This window comes from Charadrius vociferus, unplaced genomic scaffold (assembly GCF_000708025.1).
Source record: "Charadrius vociferus isolate BGI_N301 unplaced genomic scaffold, ASM70802v2 scaffold332, whole genome shotgun sequence".
NCBI lineage: Eukaryota > Metazoa > Chordata > Aves > Charadriiformes > Charadriidae > Charadrius > Charadrius vociferus.
In genome coordinates this window covers 2528676-2555296 of record NW_009647418.1, presented here as the reverse complement: position 1 = coordinate 2555296, position 26621 = coordinate 2528676, and the positions used below count along the sequence as shown (strand labels likewise).

The window sequence follows — 26621 nt, the reverse complement described above, 5'->3', positions numbered from 1 at the left end:
CATCAGGAACAACAGCACAGAGTTTCAACATCAGAAAATTAAATCCCATTTAAAATATGAATATCTATGTACGTTTTAAGGGAAGTGGCTTGACCCTGCGAGTTTTGAACACCTCATTCAAAGTACTTGGCTGCCTCAGCTGCCACTGACATCATAATTTAGCAGTCCCAGGAAATGTTCCATGACTTACTCTTGTAGCACTCAAAGAGAATTCTTTATATTTATGGTGGTGAGCAAAGGTTTCTTTAGTTTGATTTGTATCTCTGTGCATCAGCACTAAGATTTCAGGGGCTGAGTAACACAGCAAGTACCTCAGCTTTTCACTGGGTGGGGGAAATATGTATTCAGAAGCAACCTTGGGATTTTTGTCCCCGAGTTTGACAAAGATGATGTCCTAGGAAGCACTGGAAGCAGTTGACATCTGAATATAAGGGTTGGTTTTATTCCTGAGCTATGTTGTCAAAACAAGATACTTTAATAAAATTCAGTTCCATATTGTTATATCATCTCGCCAAATTCTGTAATGTGAGCTTCAACACTGTATTAAAAGGAGAAAAAAGCCCAGATTTCTAGTATTGCAGTCTGTGTCTGCATGTGGAATCAATGTAATCAGTAGGCTTTCAAGCTGTTGGGTCTTTGCATGAACCTGAGTGAGATCACAAGTAAAATGAATGCGATGGCCAGCTAATTTCAGTTCTTAGTACACATCCCTCTAAATCACAAAAATGCTGATCAGCTGGGTGTTATTTGGCAACAGGCTTTCCCGTGTGCTCTCAACTTGGACAGTGGATTGCTGTGACAGCTCAGCTGTACTGAAGAACTGCAGTATAAGGATAGTTACCCGCTGCAGTCCTGATTCTTGCTGTCTTTTTTTGTGTTGTTGTTGTAATGTTCAAGCCACTTGTATTTTTGGTTGCAAGTTGTTTAATGAATTTCTGCCATAGAGAAAATACTGCTCGGGAGTACAAGAATACTTTCCTTAATTAACACAAGAGAATATCAAGTAAATGCAGGCCAATTGATGAAAATTTGTTTTGGCATGTTCCCTTGTGAAACAGATAATCACCAGATACTTCTAGCTACCATTTTTTGTATTTGGGATTCTTTTTGATACTCTTTTGTTTTAGTTGTTTGAATATGCATTTCAAAGGAAGGAGCTTATATGTGTGCATTTCTCTCTCAAAAGTTGTTCCATGCAGAGCAGAGACTGCAAAGAGCACAGCTCCAGCTGAAAGAGATGCATCATGCAGTAGTGGATTCAAAACCTGAAAGTAAGTAGTAATCTATAAAGGCTGGGGGTTTACATGTCTCTGTTAGAAATGAAATCAAACCCCGATGGCTGTCAGTAATATGGTGGTGCCAAAAAGCATATAGGATCTTTAGAGAATCTAAAGAAAGAAATAACTTGTGTTTTAAAGGCACATGCTGGAGATCCTAAGCTTGAATATATATTCCTTGCCACAAAAAGCCAGGGAGACCCATCACAAGGGACGATATCAGTCATATTTTTGAGGTCCGCTTTTTTAAAATCTTAAAACAGTTAAATACTGAATACTAACCATAATACTCTGCAAGAAGTAAACAGGTGAAACTACAAAGGGTTGGAAAAAGCAGAAACCTCTTAGAAAGACAAACTTCTGATTTAATAAGATTTTGTCTTTTCTGTTTGTAATTGGGCCTTGGTGGAATACTGCTTCGTAAAAATTTTCTCAATGAATGTACAAATACATTGAATATTATGTTTTATTCAGTGTAGACTTTTTTTCCTAGTTACCTTCTATGAAATATCTGTTTGAAATGCTTTAAGGCCTGTTTCTTATAGTAGTGCAATTTTGTGTTGTAGTTTTGTATGGTACCAAAAATAAAGCTACTTCGTAATTAAGCTTTTTTAATAGATCATGGATTATATATACACACACACTCTTATACATTATTATGCATATAAGTATATAATATATATACTAGATATAGCTATATAATAAAACCTGTATGTTTATATATTAATATATTTGTTTACATTTGAAAATACTTTGTTTTCATGATACGACTGTAGCTGATTGGGTTGTATGTTGCTGTATTACATTAATAATAGCAAGATTGCTTCTCCTTGTTTTCAGTGATATATCAGTCTGCAAATAACCTCATCAAAATAAATTATATTGCTTGTGGAGTAAGTTAGTAGTCTATGATCATTTATAAAAGTAGCAGGTGGGAAGGGATTGTGGTTACTAGATAAATGCATAACTGTCTCCAAAGGCTACATTTTTACAACCTCTAGGTTTCTGATGATTTAATCACTTTGAAGGAAGCATAACAAGGATTAGCCTGGCGGTTTGACAGCAAAACTGGGAGTCGATTTAGAGTTCGGTGTTTCAGATGTATGTGATCTTTGGCAAATCGCTTAACCCCTTTCAGTTTGTCTCTTGCACTTCCTCAATCACAGGATTGATAGAGGTTTTATGTGCTGCGCATACAGGCATTGGGGTTGATTTATAGGGAAATACTTTAATGTATGTAAAGTAGTGTGAAGGTGTAAGACTCAGAATGGTCCTTTTCACAGGGCTTACCCAGTTGCGTTGTGAGTTACTATGGTAAAAAAATGCCATAGAATGATTTTTGTTATATGTATAAATTACTCGCAAAATGATACAATCTATTTATCAATTTAAACTTATTAAGATAAGTCACTGTCCTACTCGTTCAAGTCAATTTAATATTCCAGTTGCATCGCATAACTGCTTTGGTGGCTGTTTTGAGTTAGAGAATTTTTTTCAGTCACTGCCACGTTGTGTTGTTATTGCTTTGTAATTTTACTTTAATTTTTTTACGATGCTCATCAGCCACTAAACCACAAATGGAATTGAAAGAGTATTTGAACTATCTTCTTTACTCAAAGGGACCTGCAGTGGATTTTATAACTGTTCCATTTTTGCAGTAGCTATCAGGGAGTTTATACAGCAAAGCTGTGTCAACATTTCTATTTCAGTTCCTGGGGTTTTTTTAAGGCCAATGGAAACTTGATGGGCTCAGTTCACATAAGCAAAGGTAACATAATAAAAAGCCAGTAAATATGTCATTTAATCAGTGAGATGAAAATAAAGATAAAGTTAACATATTTAATTTCCTTATCTTGAGTCCTGCTTACAGGAAAAAAAAAATGTGTTTAGATGTTCTGAAGAAAAACTTGGAGTCATTACTTAAGAAAACTTGTGTTGAAATTTTGCCCAAACAAAGACTTCAGGACTTAGCTTTGTAATTGCTTTTCCCCATAGTAGTTACAAAGACACGGCCTGTAGTAGCAATTACAGAATGTCAGCTGTGTTTTTTAAATAATTAGGTGACCACAGTGCACCGAATAGGATTCCATTTATTTTAAAAGCTTTGTTGGTCTACAGTTAGCACAATTTATTTTATTTTAAAAATCCCCTTTGGCTGCAGTTTGGTACCTCAGCTGCCTACTGGTATCAGCGTAACTTGTATGCTGACAATTCAACGGCTGGGTGGTAGGTGTGGGTTTTCACTGGAAGGTAGATATTTTCCTTTAAAATATTTTTTTTTCCATTTTTAATTCTTCATGTGTTTTCACTTCCAAAGCAAGAGAAAATGATAAAAGTTGTTAATGAGTTGAAGCTTTTTTGTTTGTCTTACAGATGCAGGCTGCTTTGATTACTTCATCTTATATTTAGGATGAAGTACTTTAAAGAAATGTAGAGGAACTCTTTAAGGAATGCAACTAGCACATATTCATGAGTATCATTAACATGTAATTAGCATCAGTCTGCTTCAGCTGTGCCAGGAAAATACCGCTTATGGTTAGTAGGATTTTAACTCTTAGAAATATAACATTTAGAAGACTTTGTATCACGAAAAGCAGTTGATTGTTATGAGATGTTTTGTAGACTGAAATTGATCATTCTGGTTTCCACAGTACATGCCTTCCCTGTTTATTAACTTCAGTACTACTCAGTATGTTGTTTCACTACAGAGAGGCAGTTGCTGCTGGTATTGAATTTGCAATTTCTGGGTTTTTTTTTTTTGTGGTGGTGTTGCTGTTGTTCCAGATATGAATAGTATTTTTATTTACACTGACCACTGGTTTGGATAACCTAGCTCATGCTTTCTCAGCAAGATTGCCATCTTTTTGATTTGAGTCTCTCTGCTGGCACAAACACAAATTGTTAACGCCAAGAAACCAACTGAATTACTGAAATTCTTGATCTCTGTCCATTTTACAGAACATTATTGTTCACTTTATTGGCAGAAATATGAAGAAGTGGATGACTAGCTTGAAAATATTGATTAAAAGAATGTGTTAAGATGATTGTTGTTGATAAACAGTGAAATGTGTAATTTATATACTTCATTAAGTTTATATGTAGTAATAGATGTAGAACACCGAGAATTTCAAAGATACTGATCAAAGAGGAATTGCTTTATGCAGTTGTCTATTTTTATGTCATTCTGAACACTTGATAAAAAATAGAAATTTAGGATGCTATTATTTAAATATTCCATTTGAATGAAAACATTAACATTTTTCTTTTCCACAGAACTATCTTCCCCTAAAATTCCAAGTTTAAATTATCTCCACCAACACTGCAGACCACATTACAATTAAATTTATAGATGTATTTGGTAAAGGAGAATGGTTTAGGTGGAACTTTATTTCCATCTTTAAATTATGTGATTTATTATAAAGTCACTGTCAATTGATGCAAGGTCAGGGTAAAGCACTTTTAAGCTAACTTGATGTCTTTGAGAATACGAGTCTGGTTGGTAAGATTAATAGTATTGCCATGATTGACTTTTTTAAGACCGTTGACTCTTAACTTGCACCCTATTTTGAAGAACAAACAAGGCAGCAAAAATTCAACATGACCTATGTTAAAAGGATTGGAAGGAGTTTACTGAACATTTTAGAAAGGAAATTAGTCAGGGAATCATCACCTGAGTGGATGTGTTTCTGATTGGGACATGCAGAAACCAATGTCTGGCTTTTTTTTGTTTAGTATGTACATGAGATACCTGAAAGAAAATAGCAAATGATTACTGGTGAAATTGTCAGATGAAATAAAAATTGGGGAAATGATTGAATAATGAGGAGTGCAGACTGTTGATTCAAAGTGACCCTAATCACTTAGAAAGCCGAGCCCATGCTAACAGTATCTGTTTTAAGGAACAGCCAAATGCCACAGTATTCTTCTGGGAATAATGTACATGCAATGTAGTTATAACACGTGGGACTCTTTCCTAAGAAGTGACTCTGAAAAGGACTTGTGGATCATGGTGTAAAAATGGTAGAACTGGAGCTCCCAGTATCAAAGACTTGATGCTATCCATGCATTTATTTATGGAAGAAAACGGAATGGGAGAGTTACATTACCTCTCTTTTAGCTCTGATATGTCCATCACTGCAACGCTGTGTCCTTTGACCAGAAATCAAGAAGAATGTTGGAAGGTCAGAGAGATTTCAAAGTGCATCGATAATTATAAACATGGAAAGCATGACTTACAATGGCAAGTTCAGGAAGCTTTTTAGATTTTCAGGGAGATATCGAAGGGATGATTTGATCATAATTGGTCAGTTTGCATGTCCCAGGCCTATGTTTAATAGAGGGAATTGGGAGTGATGTCATTGGAAGGTATGGATGGAATAATTTCAGTACTCTGATATTGAGGATGATTGCAGAAGGGGAAGTGAAGGCTGTGATGTAGGTGGATGCTATGTGGAAGTCTGTTCTAGACCTGCCTTTGTTGTGGCCTTCCTATGTGATATTAAATGGTGTGTTGGCAGATAAGTCTATAAAATGAGTGCTCCACTTTCTTTTTATTTTTTTTCCCCCCTTTTTAAAAAAAAACCAAGCAAACCAGTTATTATTGCAAATGGTTTTGGTGTCGGATGCCCAATTGTTAGCCTGTAGAGGGAAAAGAAGCACGAATCTGAGTGCAGGGGGAATCAAGTTTTAGATCCATTAGCAAAATTATGCAGAGAAACTTGCCTCTTTCCTACATGACTGAGCAAGCACTAAGAAACTCTTTCTCCCATCCCTCCCTTTGTAATAATAATAATAAAAAAACTTGAGTGGAAAACATGAGGAGTTGCTGTTAATAGCTCTCCACATGTAAATACGTGGTTGGCAGAACCTTGCTAAAATAACCTTAGGGCACAGAGCCAGACTTTCTGTGCAGCTTACGTATGTAGATTTTGTAACCATAAGTCAGTGTTAAAACATTAAAAACAGAATTTATATGTGTAATGGAAAGATTTAAAGTATGCTTGCTTTTCCTTCCTCTAGCCTGGGAATTTGAAAAAATAATGTTTTTCACTGAAAAAGAAAATAAAACAAGAGCTACCCTCTGTTTTGGTTTTTAAGGTTCTGTTAAGCAGCAAAAGATAGTTCTTAGGTAGTTACTTCTCCATATGTTGAATTGTATAGGAGGAAAAATATATCCAAAGTATCTTAGGAAAGAAACTGCATTAGTCATGAGGGATGTTGACATCATCATGTCTTTCCCCATTGAGATGTTGCTTTAACTCTCTTAAGATCATGTTGGTTGCATGATCGAGAGTAAGCATCATGCAGAAACAGTTGGTGTTTAAAAGAAGTTGGTGATAGCTCTCAGGTTATCTGAGAAATAAATCTAGATAGTGATCACGGTTATAGCCTGTGAGGTCAGTAGGTCCACGCTCTTATGAAAGCAATTGTTTAGGCATGGTTATTTCCTGAATTTAGTGTCATATCTACAATAAATTGTTAAAGCATGTACATTTTTATTAGAAAACTGGAAATGCACAAGAAATAAAGTACAGGCTATACATGCAGAATTTTTTTGCTACTAAGAGGAAAACAAAAAATTAGTTTGATGACATAAAAATATTAATATTTAATATCAGAATAATTTAATTGATTTCCACACCAAAGATCTTGGTTATAAATATCAGATTAGGAGTTGTGTTCCTAGTCAGTTCTAAGGTGATAATTCAGCTCACGGTGTGCGTGGGAAGCTTTGCTGCATTTGCAGAGGCAGTAGATTTCTAGTGAGACAGTAAAATGTGGTCCCTCCTGCCCAGCTCTGTCGTGGGCTGAGGACGACTGGAATCGAGCTCTTCTGGAAGAAAGAAGTTGGAGTTCTCTCTCAGTAAGTCCAAGTGTATTTGGCAGGGTAGAGCTGTAGTGGCAGGTACGTAATGGCTATTGCATACATAGAGTAACTCGGCTTACCATTCTGCAACCAGTATTGATGCTGTTTGTTTGGCACAAGATAAATGACCTTTCCATGACGGTGAAAAGATCCTGTGGTAGCGTTGCTTTTCATGAACACAGAAATCAACAAACAAAACTGCTGGAAAAGAGGAATTCCCGCTCATTTTTAGTTTGTGTTGACTCCACTTTGTTAGCAACACCGCTTTCCCTGGCGTCTGTTTTCTTTCATCTAGTTCTAATGGTTTATTTCCTCTCTGGCAGCTAAACCATGTAGCTTTCCTTTCAGTCTAAGCTGGGAGCAGAAGGTGAGGAGGATCTATCAGTGCGGTGTTTCTTGAGGTAAATAGCAGCAGAATAACAGGGGCCCCGTTTCCTAGGCTTGTATTTCACTTTGTTCTGACCTTCTTTTGTCAGTCAGTGATGTGGTTGGCAGGCTTTTCAGCCTGAAAACCAAAACCTCTGCTTTCCGCTACATCCTTTTGCATTTCCGTTTCAGCAACATCAGCTGTACTGTTGTATCTCTGTACTCAACTTTCCTCTTCTTGTGCAGTATATGAAAAAGACTGAATTTCTTGTTTTTCTTGGCATTTCATGGCAATTCAGCGTTCTCCCAAATATGGAGAACCCTCCCCCCACCAAAAAAAAAGCGCCAACTCTAGCAAGTAGTTTTAAAAAATACCTAGGATACTTGCCTTTTAGTCATCTAGATCATGAAAAATATTCTGAAATACCTATTCCCACTCTCATCTGACATATAGCTTCCCAGTCTTACTGTAGTCCTTGGCACAGGTGTCTCGGAGGAGTAATTGCACTAAACTGCCTGTTGTCAGCAGAAGACTGTATAATGTAATTTAAATAGATGCTTTATTTTATTCTGTCGCATTTTTGTAGCTGTTCATTGTTCTTATGTGTATGTACCTGTGTTTATTTATAAATTACCTGTTAAGGAGGCTAAATTACTCTCCCTAGCAAGAGCCAAGTCATCATAAGCATGGTAACATGCAGTGTGCATCAGGCTTCTGTAGAGCTTTTCTCAACAGAATTTTTGACATTACTCAGGAATTCCTTCTTGGGTTTTTTTTCTGTTTTATTATTATTTTCAGCATTCTCAGTCTATATACTGTTCTGATATTAAAAGCTTGTTCTTACAAGAAAAAAAAATGGTGTGCTGTTTACAGGGAGACAGTTTATAGGCATTCCAGCAATGTAAAAGACCCTTAAAGTAGGCATACATTCAATTCTGCTCATTTTAAGGCCTTTTTAGGTGCCAGACTGGAATAAAGTTTTATTTTAAGGGGGAATTTCCAAGGATATAACAAGTCTATACATAAGCTAGGCCAAATTAAGATCTTTGTACAGATAAAGGATTCACCCTGAGCTAATTTCCGTCTGTAGATGAAGTAATTCATACAAAACAATGACCTATGCAATCTGTGAGTAGGACCAAGTTCAGGACGCTTGCTCCACTGTTCCAGCCAGGGAAGTTCCAAGCTTCGAAAAAGCTCTGACATGCTTTGCTGCCCCTCGCCTGGCGTGCGCATCAGCACCAAAATCTAGCCCTCAACTTTTAAAACTTAAAAAGAATGTAATTCACAATGGTAACAACACAAAGTAACACAGAACCCAATATCTTGATGTGTGTGAGAGCCACATGGGGTTAATGGCATTCTAGATCAATGCTGCGTGTTGAATTTTGCACCTGATTCAGCTAGAGTTTCATGTAAGAAGGGGTTTACTTGTTTATTGATGAAAAGAATCTGTCAAGGAATTAAAAGAGATACAGGTGGATAACAACACATTTTATATTATTATATATAATATATTATATTATAATAGTAATATATTATTATTATCCATATTAAAAATCTAAATCAAGTAACTACCTGTTTCTTTGAGCATCGAAGACACAAATGTTACGCTGTTGTTACTGTAATCTGCTACTAAATACTTTAATGTGTTGGTGAAATGAAACAATAATCTGCTACATTACAGTTATAGACACACTTGTTTAATTTATTTTTAAGGTTTAATGAAGAAACTAGAAGAAGAGATAAATTTCAATTCATACATGGTTACTGAAAAATTACCTAGAGAGCTTGAAAGTAAGAAGAACTCAGCATATTTCTTACAAAAGGTGGTTGCAGAGCCAGCTATGAGTCAATCTGATCTCAATGTACTTGAAATCAAGGTAAGCTGACCAAGGTCACGCTTAATTTGTGTTCCGTAGCATAGTGTAAGGTTCTTGTACACTGTAGTTTTCTTATCTCTACTTTATATCCTTACAAAAATGTTTCATTCCCAAAGGAACATCTCTTCAGTTATAAAACAAAAGAAGATGTGTTAATCACTTAATGCAAACCCTCAGAGAAGTTTAAAGAAAGCCAACACAAAACAAACAAAAAAACCCCAAACCCAACCCCAAACCCGGTGCTATCCTTAAATACTATTTATAAAATTGTGTTAGCAATTTGCTCCGGTGTGAACAGAGAAGCTGATTTAGCATTAAAGGTTTAATTTTTCTTCTGTTTAGTTTTCACTTGTTTTAAACTCTGACATCAATGGAGTTTATACCAACATATAGAGAGTGTTTATGGAGTGGTGAACAACATCCTCCGAGTGACATATGTTCAGTAGTATTATGTATCAATCCATGTGCAATGGCTGAGAACTCCTTTGTGTTTGGAATAGGTCTGTTTCGTTTGGTCTGTATCGTTTGTTTTAGTTGGTAAGACCAAAGAAATTTTGGGGATCAAATACTTCATTTACCTTTCCAGATTTTACCAGAAGTTAAAAGGAAGTGGTGTTAGAATGAGCAAAAGTCCTTATTTGTAATATATATCCAAAATGTGCAGAGGGATTTGTTGCCACAGAAGTACATTTATATATTTCAATCAATTAAGTTTTCATATTTGCATAATACTAGCTAAAAGATTAAATATGTAATGTTATGTTCTAGAAGACTTTAGCAGAATGCTAATTATTAGTATTTCTATTGATGATGATGAAAATGTACTGCAGTGTTAGCTAGGGTAGGAAGACTAGTCCAACATACTACTAGGGACACTCTTCAGTCTAAATGTCTTTTTCTGTTATCAGTTGGTTTTTTGTATTCCCAGGATCTCCAACTCTGGCTTTGCTGTGAAAGATAGGTAATGAGGAAACAGAGTATTTGTCATAGATCAGAGAATGGTTTTACCATGAGGGTTGCCATCTTGTGTCTTGAAGCAGCGAGAGGTTCACCAGCCACATCAACATCGTAGTAGCCTGTGCATTCACACATAGAACATGCCGAAGTAATGTAATAAAGAACTGCCCACAGTTTTTTTGGATCAGACGAGAATCAGCAGTCAAGTGTCATCAAGAATACATTCTATATTAAGGTTAGGACTACTTTTTGTAAATGTAAAATCAGTGACAGCCCAATGCCATTTTGGATCCTGATTGTTGTACTTTTAAGGATGACAGCATTATTAAATGGTAGATTAGGTAGGTCTGAAATATTAAACTAGCTCTGTCATTCAGCCTCTGCTTTCCTAGTTTATTTCTTCCAATCAAAGCAATATTTGTGGTTGCAGGTATTTCCTTTAGGCATAGTTGAAGCCCTGTTTTGCACCTTTCTTCTCCAAGAGTATTGTTGGGTTTTTAGCAATATTTTAAAAAGCTTCAGGTTGTTTTTTTTTCCCCATGAGGTAACATTTTCATTTGTTATATTTTGGAAGTATGTTCTTCTTAATAGATAATAAATATATGTCATATACTTGGCTGTTACCACAGCACAGCCTTAGACACCATTTTTTTTTTTTAAAGTCAGCCTTCTATTATCTCAATGTCTTAAAAAGGAGCTGAATTGCACCAAGCATGCTACTATCATGCATTTTATTAGATACAAACCAGGAATTTATTCACAGAGGTGAATAAACGCTGTCTTCAAATTCAGGCCTGTTCTAGCTTTTGTAAAGGAATAGAATTTACAGGAGATTTTGCTTACAAGTATCTAAAGGGTGGGTTGAAGGAGGATGGAGCCAGACTCTTTTCAGTGGTTCCCAGTGACAGGATGAGGGACAACGGGCACAAGTTGGAACACAGGAAGTTCCGTTCCCACACACGGAAAAGCTTCTTTACGGTTGGGGTGCCGGAGCGGTGGCACAGGCTGCCCAGGGAGGGTGTGGAGTCCCCTCCTCTGGAGATTTTCAAGACCCGCCTGGATGCAGTCCTGAGTGATGTGCTCCGGGCAGTCCTGCTTTGGCAGGGGAGTTGGGCTAGATGATCTCTAGAGGTCCCTTCCAACTCTGAAAATTCTGTGATTCTGTGATTATTTTTTTTCAGGTGTTGGAGTATTTTTAGTCCTGTTGAGTGCTTTGCTTGAAATACTTAGCTTTCAAGTACACAAATATTGCTCATAGAAATTTTAGACTAATGCCCAGCACTGTACCTGCGTTACATTTTTACTTCATTGGATTTCAGCACATATTTACACTGCTTGCTCATCAGCACTCATCTAGTTAGCAGAGAATTAAAGGAAGGTTGCTCGGGCTGTGGTTTCGATGGCTGATGAGAGTCCCAGTGTAGCATTAAGTCAGGACTGGAAAAGCTGCAGTCAGTACACTGGTGTAGCTGTTTATGAGTTTCCAGATGCAGTAGGCTCTAAAGCTTCAGCTGGAATGAGGATCGACAATTTGAGACTATGGACAAACAGGTGAATTTTGTGGCAATAGAAAGAAGGTACCATAGAGCTGGAGTATGATGGTCTGTGGCTCTTCAAAGTATTGATGAAATTTGCTATCACTTAGACTTTATTTGCTTCCCTGTAAACTGCAGATAAATGGTTGAGTGAAAAGGAATTTTAGTTAATATTGATCGGATTTTTCACATAGTATGTGTAAACATCACCCTTTTTCTGTCCGTAACAATTCACATGCGTTTTCTCTCCACATACACGAGTTTACTTCATTTTCAGGGCCAACGTCATGCTTCTGCCTTATCATAAAGGCACAGAACTGGAAATCCAAAAACATAGCCTCTTCCTGGCCAATACTTAATGACTCATTGAGTTTTTTGGGCTTGTTTCTCTGCTTTAAAAATGGAACTAGCTGGATTGTAAATCTGGTTTGCAAAGCATTTAATTCTTGGAGAAGACAAAGAAATAAAGCTCCATTTCCTTAGTTTTCTACTCTGTCTTGCAGATAAATGAAATAAATGCACAAATAAATCAGCTTATTGAGAAAAGAATGATGAAGTATGAGCCAATTGATAGTAAATTTTCCATGTATCGCCAACAGGTAAGGACAAAACATATTTTAAGCAGTAGTAGAGCAATTTCAGTCACTGATTGTTGTACATACTGATTTTTTTCTTTAATTTATTTAGCATAAATCAGTAGAAATACATAATAATGGAGGACAAAAAGAAAATAAATAGCTGTTGAACATATGTATGTTTAGGGCTGAGTGAAACAATTGCTTTCAGTCATGTTAATGAGTTGATATTGACTGCTGTCCTTAAACAGGTAGGTGTTGCCCTTCAGCTGTATCACAGTAATTCTGGAAGGATCATTTTGGAGGAGCTATTTTGGTAAAGCTCCAGCTGTGGACAGATTCTTAAAAGGCAGCATGTGGGCTGCCTGCTGCAGTCCGACCTGGATGCAAAGCTTGCTTTCAGTTATATCCATTGCTTGTGTTTGACCATGTGCTATTTTTTCCTGTTGGGTCTATTAAGCAGGTATTCTTTGATTTTTCATCCTGAGGCTATAAAATAGTCTTTCTAGAAAATAGGCTGTCTGGTCTAGTCTTAGTAAATTCACAAGTTATAAAAAGGATTTATGAACCCTGAGATTTTCAGAGCTTACGCAGAAATATGAGTGATTTCTTTTCCAGGCAACCTGTACCGCTGCTAATTTTATTACAGATTTTCATGATGATGCTTATGGTGACAGTTTAAAGAAATAAATGGTTTAAGTAAAATATATCAATGGGAGGAAAGAAATTGTGATAAAATGTATACCGCAGTTCAATCACATATGCGATATGAAACGCACCATTTTGTTTTGTAAGAGATGCTCTTCCCGAAAGAAAAGCTTGCTACATAATGTGCTGGTACCAAAGACCAACTGCCTTGTGATATGATTATGTTCAATGGAGGAACCCCTCCAGGAGTTTAGGTTGCTGCTGCGAGCTGAAAGCATGTGGTGGTCTTTGCTTTGTTCTGCTGGGGACTGGCTTCTGTTTCACAAAATAGTCATCTATATTGTACCACAATTTGTCACTGCAGATATCTCATGAAGCAAAGAGCTCAGATACTACCCCAGCAGCATTCGGTTAGATATGTTTTTAGAAATAAAGCTAGTCCGTTTAACCTAGTCAGCGCTTCATTTTTTCTTAAGTTTTCCCTTTCATATGAAGAAACCAACCATGCCTCCAAATTCATGCGCATGCATCTAAATTAATGTGGTATTTTAAAATATTTTTAAATAGTATACTTTGGCAAGATAAAAATGCCTTTTTTTTTTTTTTTCCCCACCTGAACTAATGTATACTTATGTTCCCAAACCTGTTAGCTTCTGGTCAAATGTTAGGTACTCTTAAATATTCTGCCTTGTATAAATTATTTTTTATTAAATGCTTTATCTTCTAGACTCAAAAAAAAAAAAAAGAATAATCTGTAATCTACACTATTTCTGTACTGTATTGCTTTATTCGTCATCCTTAGCTATTTGCCAAGATTTAGTGGCTTGGTTCTGCTGTTAGTATAACATATTTCTGTAGGTTGGAGTAGGTTGCAGTTATAAAAATCTGTATTATGACATTTGTGAAATCTTGGATAACTTTCCAGTTAAGCCATGTTGGTGTATCTTACATATGCACAAAAAGGGACTAAGTGGAAGAAATGGAGCAGCTAAAATGCCTACCTTTTTCTTCAATGAAAATGAAAAAATGAGGTGAAGAAATGTGAATCTACAATGTAAAATCCATCAACATGAATCTGGGAAAAAGGGGTATGTTTGAAATCTCAGCTGTACTGAAGGAATTTGGGAGTCTGCAATCAACTTCAGTGAAGTTGGGGTTTAACCCACTGTATATAATGTGTAATTGATGCTTTTTTCTTTGCAGTGAGACATGCTCACATTTCTTAATGAAAATCAGTTTCTGACAGTTACAATGTGGTTTCGGTGGTGCAATGCCCGAAATTTAATGGATTGCATTTTACTAATGATTAAACAAGGCAATTTTTACTTTTCCTGTCCATATGTGTTTTTAATGATCATGCAGGCATCTATAATTTCCCGGAAAAAGGAAGCCAAGGCCGAAGAACTTCAGGCTGCTAAGGAAGAGATGTCCAGCACTGAAAGGCAGATGCTACAGAAGACCAGTCAGGCCCATGAGTTAGAAGGCTCTGAAGTTCTGAAAGGGGATGAGGTATGCAATATAACAGTGGATATAAGGAAGAGGAAATTTGTAAGAGGTGCATCAATTTTTGTTAACTTGCAATTTCCTTTTAACTTTACATTGCAATAAACGCTTCTACAGTATCTTATCCATTTTTATAGTATGTCGTCAAACTACACGGCCTCAGCATTGCAACAGATTGGCCTCTGTTTTTTAATGCACGTTTTTTGTCATCAAATTCCAAAATTAACATATTTGAAGACTTTATTTTGTTTAATTTGCAGATAGTACAAAGCTGTCCAGTGCTTTCAAGTGCTTTCCAATATTGATACTGTACCAGTGCTTGATTTGTATCATAGAATCATAGAATGGGTTGGGTTGGAAGGAACCTTAAAGGTCATCCAGTCCCACCCCCCTGCCCTGGGCAGGGACACCTCCCACCAGCCCAGGTTGCTCCAAGCCCCGTCCAACCTGGCCTTGAACACCTCCAGGGATGGGGCAGCCACAGCTTCTCTGGGCAACCTGAGCCAGGGGCTCACCACCCTCACAGGAAAGAATTTCTTCCTGAAATCTAAATCTAATCTCAGTTTAAAACCGTTCCCCCTCATCCTATCAGTACACTCCCTGATAAACCTCCCCATCTTTCCTGTAGCCCCCGTACCAGTACTGGAAGGCTGCTCTAAGGTCTCCCCGGAGCCTTCTCTTCTCCAGGCTATTTGTAGCTATTTTCAAATTATAAATTTCAGTTTTTCACATTGTACCTAATAGATTGCAAGGTATATTAGGACTTAATGTTGGGCTGTCTTAACATTCCAGACTCTGAGTCAAAAGAATGTCAATATCGTCACAGTGGTATGATGGTAAATAACTATAAAAGTCAACAAGACTAATGAAAGGATTCAGTGTTCAAGTGATAAGTCAAGCAGATTAATTTTGTTAGTTGATGTATAATAAAAACCTGCGTTACTATCTGTTCTGTATATGATAGATGATCATAAAACATAATACCAGCAATTATCAGAAATGCAGTTAGTCCTGTTGTATTTATTACCCACAAGGGTTTTTACTTGAAAAGAATTGTCCCGGACCCTCCTGAAGTTTACCTGCAATACAAGCTTTGACTAGCACAATCACCGTAGCTCAGGCAAAGTTATATTCGAAGCTGTAGCTATCAAAGCATTTTCTTCTTTGAAAGTTTGCAAAGAATAAGGCTGCTGCAGCTGGGTAGTGTTTTGTTAGAAAAATGAATTGACTTTTCTTAACACAGTAATTTTTCTCAGTTTGGAAGAAGCCTGCTAAGTGTACTTACAGGCAGAATCACTAAAGCAAAGAGTATTTTAGCTACATCATTCTCTAACTTAATATATCTTTTCATTCCCTCATGTATTGTCTTCATTTGCACTGCCATCATTTATCAACAGTAACGGTCTCTGCTTTCTTTTTCTTTGTCTGTTTCTGTGCTTTTTTTACATACTGCTCAATACAGGGAACGCCCTTTGTAGAAGGAACTCCCTTCCTGATCCCATAGGACGTGCCTGCTCCACAAAAACCATTTTTCTTTTAAAAGAGTCTTAAGAGTAAAGCAAGTATGGAAACGTGGATGTGTACATTCATGCATAAAGGCTTCCTGTGTAATATGGAATCCATGCATATTTCCCTTGTGCCTTCTTGCCTTTCTCCTCTTCTGTAAATCAAGATGAAAACTACAGGTGGAAGCAGTGGCACAGAGACTTTGAAAAATTAAAATGTTGATTTCTCTTACCATGACATACTATACACATTCTATAGGTGTTCCACAGGTAGCAACAATAAGAAGACTACTGCATTAGATGTCTCTCCACTACAAGGGTTTCAACCCCAGTGGGCATGTTGCTACAGTCCTTGACAATTTTTACAGTAAAAATAAAAACAGAAAGCAGACAATCTGTGTTTCATGACATGTGATGGGAAAGAAATGTTTAATTAATCAACAAGAATGCATTACCAAGACAGCAACATATGTTTTACATTATCTGCAAATGCACTGTAAGGTAAGAAATAATTCATGTTGTGCCTGTTCTTGAGGAGGACAACGTACTCACATCCATAGAAATTCAAGGAGAACAGGGTAGGAGGGCAACCTTGTAAGGAGGAACCTCATAAGAGGCTTAATAATGAAAAAGTCAAGTTAATTGTCTGACAAAAGGAAGAGGCTCAAGACAGAAAAAAGATAAGACCTGTTTTGATCATAACCTGCATTCCTTTTGTTCAAACATGTTCTGGTTTTGACTTTTTAAATCTTTTCAAGTCTTCATTTTGAGGAGTGAAGAATAAATCACTGAGCACTTTCGACAAAACCATCAGCTTAAAATAAGAAGTGTTTGTCTTTTCATAAGAAGCATTTCGTGTTTTGTAAAATACTTTCTGCATGTTGGCCCAGGGAAGCCGGTATTATACAGTCTGTGTCCTGTTCTTGTTTACTACTTCATGAGATATACTGCAGTGGTACTCACGGGCACCAGTGTAAAGCCGTAAAAAGTGTTTCCTGTGGCTAAAAAATAGGAAGGGATTTGAATTCCTGATGATTTTGATCTCCGCTTTTTCAAAGGTCACAGATTCCTCATCTGGAAAGTGGAGATAGTGATATTTAATTCTTTTGTAAATGTCTGCTGCCAGAAATGCTGCACAGGACATTGGTGTTATAGTCTTCATATCTCCTTAGAGTACATTGCAAAAGCATATTACAGAAACAGTCCTGCCTCAGAGTCTAGGTTGTGAAAAAACAGGACTGGGAGATGAGACATGTAAGCTGGCAGCGAAGAGGTGATGAAACAAAAGTGAAGTGAACAGGTTATCTTTCATCAGTAACAGTCTCGGTTCATCACTCACCAGACAACCTTTTGCTCTATATTTGTTTCTGATATGTTATGCTTTTAAATTTGTATTTTCTGGTTCAGTGCTCCGTTACTCCAGCTTTGAGCCAATACCAAAGGAAATCTTGATTAATGTAGTGGTGACTCACTGTTGCAATACGTATCTTAAGTGGGGACAGAAAGAGGTTGTACATTCAACCTTCGCTGTGCGCTCTCTGACAACCAAGAGCTTCCTTGTGCTTTCTTGTTGCAGTCACACATGTTTTACATTTAGTTCCTCCATTTTCAAAAACTGAAGAAAGAGGGGATTTTAACAAATAGTTTTGCTGTCTTAAGTTTAAAACGGGCTTTTAATACTGTCACATTTAACCTATGTAAATGCTAGTTAAATCAAAGAATTCTTTTTCTCCTATACCCAGTAGTTCTCATCTTCTCTGTCTCGCTTTGCTGTATCCTCTTGTGTCATGGCACTCACAAGACTTGGCAATCGAAGAATCGGTGCCTTTCTAGCTTGTGCTCCCCTACCACTATTTGGATCTCCAGTTAAGGTCTTCTTAGCACTTCATTCACCAAAAGGTCAATCCTGGCTTATGTTTTTAGGTGCTGGTGTTTTGCTTTCTTCTCTAATCATAAAAAGGAATGTTACAGCATTCCAGTTGGTTGGAGAGGTTGTACAGCTAGATACGGCTTAAAAGAAACAGCAAGGAATAATCAATTCACTTACATCAAGCACAAAAAGGTAGGAATAAATCGTCTGCTCCACAGATTATGAAATCTTTTTAAGTACTTCAAACAAAGTACAATGAGCATGGGGCAAAGTTGGCAGGCTCCTAGCTGCAGCTGTCAGATCCTGAAAATTAGGGAATCAAATGTTGACACTTAGAAGGCTAGATGGTTCAATTACAAGTGATCCTAGGTAAAGCCGTGATATTTTTAGCTCTTTACACAACACATTGTACTTTCCAGAGTTCAGCATAGGGCCCCAAGAACCTCGACTTTCCCAAGGTATCAGAATAGAATGGTATCATAGCTGGGCTTAGCTACAGTACTTGAAATGAATATGTTTTTGAGAACATGGAGTAGAAAGTGCTATCAGTTTGTTAACAGCTATGTGAGGTTTGCATATTAATTTACATAAGGAGTTTAATTTTTTTTGTACAAATGCTCATCCATGCCTTCCTGCCCCCTTGTAGAACAATATAAAAAATGTTTCAATTTACAAACGAAGAAAACAGTCGGTCTTGGACCATAGATCTTGTCACTTTTCCTCTAAAACTGTTGGGTCCATCTGAATCTACCAGAAACAGTTATGTAGCTCCAAACTAGGTGGATGGATTTTTAAGAGAGTAGCTATAAAGGAGCTCACAACTTGAACATTAAATGGGTTAAGCCAGGACCCAGGATGTATTATCCTATCTGTTTGTTATCTTTCTCTTAACTTTTTGCTAAGGTTCTAGGTACAGTTATATTCCTGTCTGTCAAAGGCTCCTTACACGTGAAAATCAGAGAGTAGCTGGTAGTCAAGTTGTGAGAACAGAAGTGGCAAATCTGTAGGATTCTTACAGAAACCAGAAGCTTTTTGCTGTAAGAAGTTAACCATCGTCAAAGCCAAATGTATGCAGTGATTCAGACAAATCTGAGCTGAACTGAATGCTCTTTCAGCACCCACTGGCATGAATAAATCATCAGTTTTATTGATCTGTGCATTTTCAGTGCTAACTGAAAATGGTTTTTCATTATAAATATTCTGATTGATCCAAATTATTGGTAATGGCTACTTTAATCCTTCTTTCCTGACCAGCAGCAAGCACTCCTAGAAGAGATATCCTACTTAATGCTAATGAAGAATTTTCCTGATTGATCTGTCCAACGAGCAGGCTGTAGGACATGTTCATTTTAATAGACTGAAGTACTACCGCTCGTATCTTTTAGAAGTTTGTCCTATGTATGAGTTATTAACTATATCCAACAGGGGCTGTACTAGCTTAAATTTAGAGCCTCTTAGGAAAAAGTACTGAAAATCTGTCATGATCAGGAACTTTTCCTAACTGAATTTTAATACTTTGGACAGTCTGTATCCTGTTAATTGGTCTAGTTAGAAAATTGAAACATCTGTTCCTCGATTCTTAATAAAAATAGAGATAGTCAGCTAAGATTTTCTGTAATTATTGTGCTTATGCAAATAATTTTATTAACAAAACTTTATTCTATGCATTTCAGAAAGAAATCTTTTTAAATAATTAATACCTTATTTTCTGTAGTACTTCCATATGAAGAATATTTTGATTACTATGACACAATCGAATTGATACAGTAATCCAGAAAATACTGTTTTTAAAGATTTGACTCGAAAGTGAGGGATTAATCTGGGATTTGTTCTTTTCTGAAAACAAGCTTATCCATTTTCTCCTTTAGTGATAATCTCGGAATAAGAACCTTGTGAAAATTTCGCATGGGGCAAATGTTAGTTTTAAGGAGACGAAATGATGGGCTTATAGGGAAAGCATAAAATGAAGCATTAGAGGAGCTGGGCTTTGATCCCAATTCAGCAATGCACTGAAGCATGTGGTCAACGGGCTTATGTTCTTTCCTGGAGGGGGGTAACCTGCAAGACTCCGTATGGTCCTGGAGAAGCCATTTTAATAGCCGTGATTCGATTTTGTCGTATTATAATTGTCGTGATACTTAATTACTTCACAAAAGTGTGGTAAAACTTAATCTGGTGACAGCAATCTCTTTCAGACTGTAAAGGACTGGCATTGCTGGATTCTTTCAATAAAACCGGAACATAATACAGGGAATCTGCCCAGGGATGCGAGATACCTGCGTGCTGCAGGACGTTATATGACAGATCAAAGTCCTGTTTTCATTCACTCTATTTCGTAATCTAGATTCCACGCTTGTTATATTACAGTTGCCCGTAAAAATAGCCAAGTGAAAAAAAATAATCTTCCTTTGCTTTCATTTGGATAGTTTTTCTATCTCAGGGGGCTCTGGCTCAGCTAGCGAGCACGGGTCTCTGGGCTTGTTTACTTTAACTGCGAACTCAGTGCCAGCATTTGGTTCTTGTCCAGTCATTTAATCTTTGAAGCTTAAATAACTATTTGTGTTAAGTTGCTTGAGAAAGAAAAGCTTACTAGTGGATGTAGCCTTGAACGGTACATCACTGTGGGCACCGACAGCTCCATGGGAATTCTGTAGGTTGAGCCTGCTGAGTTTCTACGCAGGGAGCAGTTGACCTGTCTATGGGAAAATGCTGCTGCTCAGAACTGGATTCCTTTTGGTTGGCTAACTTTAAAGTGATATGGCTAGACAGCGTTACTCTTTTGTGAACTATTTAAATTATTTAAAAGACCTTTTACAGCAGTAAAAGACAGGGCTTGATTTTTCATCTCCATATAGATGGGAGCACGAGATGTATAAAGCTTCAGGAGTAATGCTTACACAAATGAAAGCACCGGTATTTTACAAGAAGCTTGTTTAGAATTTTTGGAAACCTATGGAATGATTCTCAGCTTTTAGGCTGAAGAAACCTAATTTTGCCATAAGACCCCTACAAACTGCTGGTTTTAGTGGAGTCAAGTCTAGTAACTACAGCCTTGAATTTGGCCCCGGATCTAAAGAAATTAGTGAGATTTTGGGGAGCTGATCTCTGCTGCGTTTGGAGTAGACGAAGTCTTTTGAAAATTCTGCCAAATATTGGTTGATTTTCTACAGATATTATAATTTTGCGAGCGTTGTTTATATCTTGTTTTACCTCGGTTGCTGCAATGAAAGCTATGTGAAAGGTTAAGTTTGCTTTTAAAAAGCCAGAGGTTGCAAAGATAGACATCCGTCTCCTAAAATGAATAGGTTTTGCTTGTCAATGTGAGCAACTTGTAGTTCGTTTGGATTAAATTTTTATTATTAAGTTCTAACTTAATCAACTAATAATAGAACATTGGTGGAATCGGTTCTTTAATCAACAAGATTCTTTGACTTCCATTGTAAAATACATTATGCTATGAATATTGAATATGCAAATACTCTACCTCCCACTTGAGCTATTTTCAAGACCTTAAAAGTAGCTATAGAAGGGAAGAGAATAATAGTTTGCTTTTCATTCTGGGATAAACTGACAGAAAATCGTTCAGATTTGATAGCTGTATGTGGTCACATATTAAGTAAATTTAATCCTTTACATCATTCTTTACTATATTCCACTGGACAAATGAAATATCTCAGGAGCTACTCGATCAAGACAGACGACTGTGCTTCCCTTAAATTTTCCTCAGTTAGTTGGAGAGATTGCATCTTTGCTTTTATAATCTCTTGAAAATCACAGAAAACCTGGTATTGTCTAAGGAATTAAAAAAAAAAAGTCTATTGTATTAACTAAGAGGATAACTTGAATTTGCTATGAAAAAGAATGAATTCTGGTAATGCTATATTAAGTCTGCCAATAATGCAACAAAGACAGTATGACAGTACCAGAACTGCCTCCGCCGTGCAGCGCGGCAGCTTAGGTGACCTTGTCTCTCCTTGTCCTAGGTAGCATGCACAATGTAAAATGGTATTCCAAAGCCACACATAGCCCAATCTGCATAGAGCACATTGAGTAATTTGTGGGTTTGTTCTTTCACCAAAAACGTTTATAGCTTTTGGCTTTAAAAATAGTTCTGGAGCATAGCAAGAGAGAAGCAGCTTTGGCCTAGATATTGCACAGGATGGCAGATGAACAGGGTTGATTTCATTTTGGGCATTTTGCCCAGGACACTTTTTATAGAACATACAGTTACTCTGGGGGTTCTTAGGCTGTGGTCACATTGTTTTTTTGGATTTATTCTTTAGAAGGAGAGGCATAATTTTGCAAAAAGAAAAATTAATGTAAATTTCAAAGTCTTAAGTTCTTCTGTGTTTGAGTTTGAAGTTTGTGTCAGAGGTAGCGGGACTCCTGTTTTCTCCTTGGGGCTGCCTGTTTTATGCTCGCTCTGCACACGCTGAACCCCTCCTCATCAAGTAACATTCTGAAGCCTGTTTTTACATCATTTACTTTAATAAATTTTATTTGCTTTCCATCTCTGGATCTGAATGTATTTTTGAGCTGTGACTGGTGTTCACCTCGCCGCTCTCACATAAAATACAAGGATAAGAGCTGAGCCTGTTTGACAGATGGAAAACATTAAGGCAAAGAAAAACATTACATGTTTGTTTCAACACCTGATATTTCATATGTTACAAATTGAGCACACACAGATTCAGATGTAAATTAGAGATCTGTAAGGATATGTATTATTTTGCTTTGTCTTTAATAAAAATATAAATTCTCCATTACTTTAGATTTTGAGTGAAATATCTATTGCATTTCTCTCCTTCTGTGCAAGGACTCAGCTTTTATTTTCCTGTTTTTAAAAACTTAGCCAATGATGTCATTTAGGTCTGTAAGAGTCAAGGGAAGAGAACAACAAATTTTAACTATTGAGAAGAAGCATTTTAAAAAACGATAGTCTTCCCATGCCCTCTTCCAATTTTTCTACACTTTCTTAGCATATTTCTGTGTCTGCAGAGCTCTTTGGGGCTACACACTGCTGATCTGGTGCCCTGTTACAAGGGCAAACTACTATTACGTTAACTTTTTTATTATCCATGATTCTCGCAACATTTTGCACAGAGTAATTACTTTTCCAACTGTCAAATGGTGGTGAGCAGAACCAAATGATCTCACACATCACAAATGAGTGAGCTGGGACAGAAAGCAATAGAGCTGGTTTTCTTGATCTCGCCCAGTGAACAAATGCAGAGCTGAAAGTAAATCGACCCTGGGAATCCTGAATTCCAGTCCTCTGTTCGAAACACTTAATCTTCAATACACAGTCCGAACAGGATAATTACATTTTATATAGCAACAGTTTCTGATAAGGCTCTTTTTTGCTTTAAGTGAAATGATATTTCTGTTCTCTCTCATTCCAGTTTAAACACTACGTTAATAAGCTCCGGAGCAAGAACACATTTTATAAAAAGAAGCGACTGGAAATAGCAGAAATTACAGCTGAGTATGGTATCCTCCAGAGGACAGAAGAACTTCTAAAACAGCGCCACGAGGCTATTCAGCAGCAGTTGGTAATACAAGCGTTTACTGCTCCCACGGTCCATCACCCTTCCTTCCCTGATAACAGCTATATAAGAAGATGGATGTTGTTTTGTTAGATTCTAATGTATGTTATCCTCAGCTCTCCTGCTGTTATTAGTAAAAGAGTCATTAGGGTATAAAATTTATTTCTGTCTGTGACTATGCTAAGCTGCTGTACTTTATGTTCGGCAACTGTTTCTTACAGGCAGTCATGACTGTTCTGCAATTTCTTTTTAGGCTGAGGGGCTTGACCCTGCTTTTTAATGTCAATGGTAAATCTTCACTAACTCCAGTTAGAGCGAGGAGAGGTTCTTAAATTAGGTTCTGGTATCCACATACATAGTAAGGGCTTTGAGAATTATCAACAGCAAGTAGGCTTCAAGTTACTGCTGCAAAATGTATAGGAAAAGTATTTAAAAAAAGAGCAGGCAGGAAGGAAACATTCTAACCCCAGAATATTTAGACGAAAATGTGTTTCACAGTAAGTGAAAAATTTGAAAGTGGATGAATGCTTTTTCTAAGCCAGAACAGCAGGAGAAGGATTTCTGCTATGCATAACTAAGCATTCAAGGAATATGCACGCATCCCAAATGCAAAGAGATTCCCTTTTTAGTTCACAAAAAAATACTGCTGTATTTTCTTCCAATACCAGTATTCTTGTTATCAAAATATTTTGGGTTTATTTACTTTATATCTGGGTTTTTTTATGTGCACATATTTTGCATTTTTAAACATGAAAGTATTTGCCTTATTAAAAGAAAACTGGAAGTGTGAAAATACATGGGATAGACTTTGGAAAGAGATTCATGTAGCTGCAGTGGATGATGTCATGCTGTTTCAAGAGGGTGTTCATTGTTTAATAAAAAATAAACCCAGAACTGCTACCTGGGTAGAAATAAGCACCTGAGCAGTAGGATCAGAGCTTTTTCTCATGTTTGCTGCTCAGCTGGAAGGAAGGTGTGTGGATGTGTCTTCTCGCAGCAGGATAACTGACAGACACTACTTATCTCATGGGAAAACAGCCGAGACAAAGCACTAGAAGTTTTTCTGTGAAGTGGCTACAAGTGGTCAACAGTATATGCTCATTCAAGTCTGACCTTTTCTAAACTACCTTGTAGTAAAATTACAGAGCTTTGACTTCATCAAGTTCTTACCGCCAGATGACTAGGGCGCACTTTTCCCTCACAGAATCGAATATACTTTTTCTAGCCCTGGGCGTAACGCTCTGTCAAACTGCACACTGCTATTAAAGTCTACAGAATGCTCCCATCATGGTAGTAGTTGCTGTCAGCAGAGACAAATCTTTTCTTAAATATATGGTTGTAAAAGGTTTTTGAGGATAATGGACTTGGAGTTCATGCATATATGGCGCTTTTAAGAATGAATGTTTTGCTTTTTAGCCAGTTGTGGATGCTTTAATCAACTCTGAGCTTTCCGATTACAGAAATTACCCTCCTTACATACTTCATGAGCAAGCATTGCTAAAGACCGTGACATCAACATATAATTAAATGTATAGTTTATGTAAGGTAATGTTAGAATTTGGTAAGATGGTATTAGTATTACTATAATGAATGCAATACGTACTTAGTTTTCCTTGACAGTTGTTTAAAAAATTACTAGCTACATCTTCAGATTAAGCACCTGGATTTTACATATCGAGCTTCTTCAGAGCCTGACCTAAAGCCCACTTTACTTGTGGAAACTTTCTGTTGATTTTATTGGGCAGCAGATGAACAAATAGTGTATTTACAGAAAGTTGTTATTATCCTACTGTACAGGCACTAGATAAAAAAGCTCGTTGTTCTGGCAACTAGATTATTAATCACCTTTAAAGTAAATTGATTACAGTACTTACCTTTTCTGCTTTCTTGCAATATTTTTGCTCAATGAAGGGCTTCGCTTTGTTACTTGATTAATGGACTCATATTTGGTGTTTATTTTTTGTATCTGCAGCAAGCTATTGAAGACAAGAAAGGTATTTCTGGATACAGTTACACCCAGGAGGAGCTGGAAAGAGTATCTGCAGTAAAGAGTGAAATGGATGAAATGAAAGGCCGAACACTAGATAACATGTCTGAAATGGTGATTTTTGTCTTAAGCTATTGTATTTCCTCAATTTGACTATCTGGTTCCTTAGCCTATAAAACAAAGTTTAATAATTTTGTTTGGGTTTTTAATTTTCTTTTAATCTATCTTTATATATATATATTTTTTTAAAAAATTTTCAAACAGTATATATCTGCAAAGGTAATCTTGAAAAAGTTTACTAAAATGTGCATTTCTTTTAATGTACGAAGAAGAAATTTAGAATTATAAACAAAAAATCCTACAAATAAGTCCTACTTTCCTCTCCTTCAGAAACATCAGGGATATCAAGTCTTGTCATCATCAAGTTTTTACTTTTTTGTCATTTCAGAAGCAGTTTCATATTTGTTCTTGCACATTATTTGAAAGAGGCAAATGGTTTGAATCTTTAACAGAATCTTTTCTAAAATGTTTGTAAATTACTGGAGTTAAGCATTTGTTAAAAAAAGTACTTAATATGCCTAAAGACAGAGTCTTTTTCTTTGTAGCCTAATTTTCAATTGCCCTTAGATCTCTTGTGTTTTGATTTAACTTTACACATAGCCAAAGAAGCAAGACAGAACTTGAATTTCTAATTTGAGAATACTATAAAAGAGCAAAAAGCAAAACAGCTTTTTTTGAAATCATTAGGGCACTTTTAAAAGAAAGTGATATAATTAAGACAGAATGACTCTCAAATAGAAAGCTGGATCGAATTTGAATTTTCAGTATAAATATTTTAAAGTGACTCTGTTTTAGCATTTTCAAACTTCATTTAACCTATGCAGGTTTGTTGTTTGTTTTTTGTTTTCTTAAGGATTTCTTTCTTTCTCTCCGTCCACCTCTATGCAACTCCTTCATTTTCCCCTACTCCGTAAGCTCTATATGTGCCTGGCATACAGGCTGTCTTCTGGACTGACTTCTTTATGAAGTTCTCACTTGAAAAAACAGGAGCAGAATTTGTCTCAGTTGTGGTAGTGACCCCACTGCTAGTTGGGCTCTTTCC

At 36.7% G+C, this 26621-nt stretch overlaps 1 protein-coding gene across 1 annotated transcript in view; it reads left to right on the top strand.

Annotated features, from left to right (window-relative positions):
• Positions 1-26621, top strand: part of IFT81 (intraflagellar transport 81) — a 43829-nt gene that overhangs the window by 6700 nt on the left and 10508 nt on the right. Inside the window, exons 7-12 of the mRNA XM_009880281.1 lie at positions 1187-1271; positions 9230-9393; positions 12389-12484; positions 14471-14617; positions 23389-23538; positions 25505-25633. Of these exons, the coding sequence (XP_009878583.1) occupies positions 1187-1271; positions 9230-9393; positions 12389-12484; positions 14471-14617; positions 23389-23538; positions 25505-25633 (771 nt within the window). The remainder of the gene's footprint in view (positions 1-1186; positions 1272-9229; positions 9394-12388; positions 12485-14470; positions 14618-23388; positions 23539-25504; positions 25634-26621) is intronic.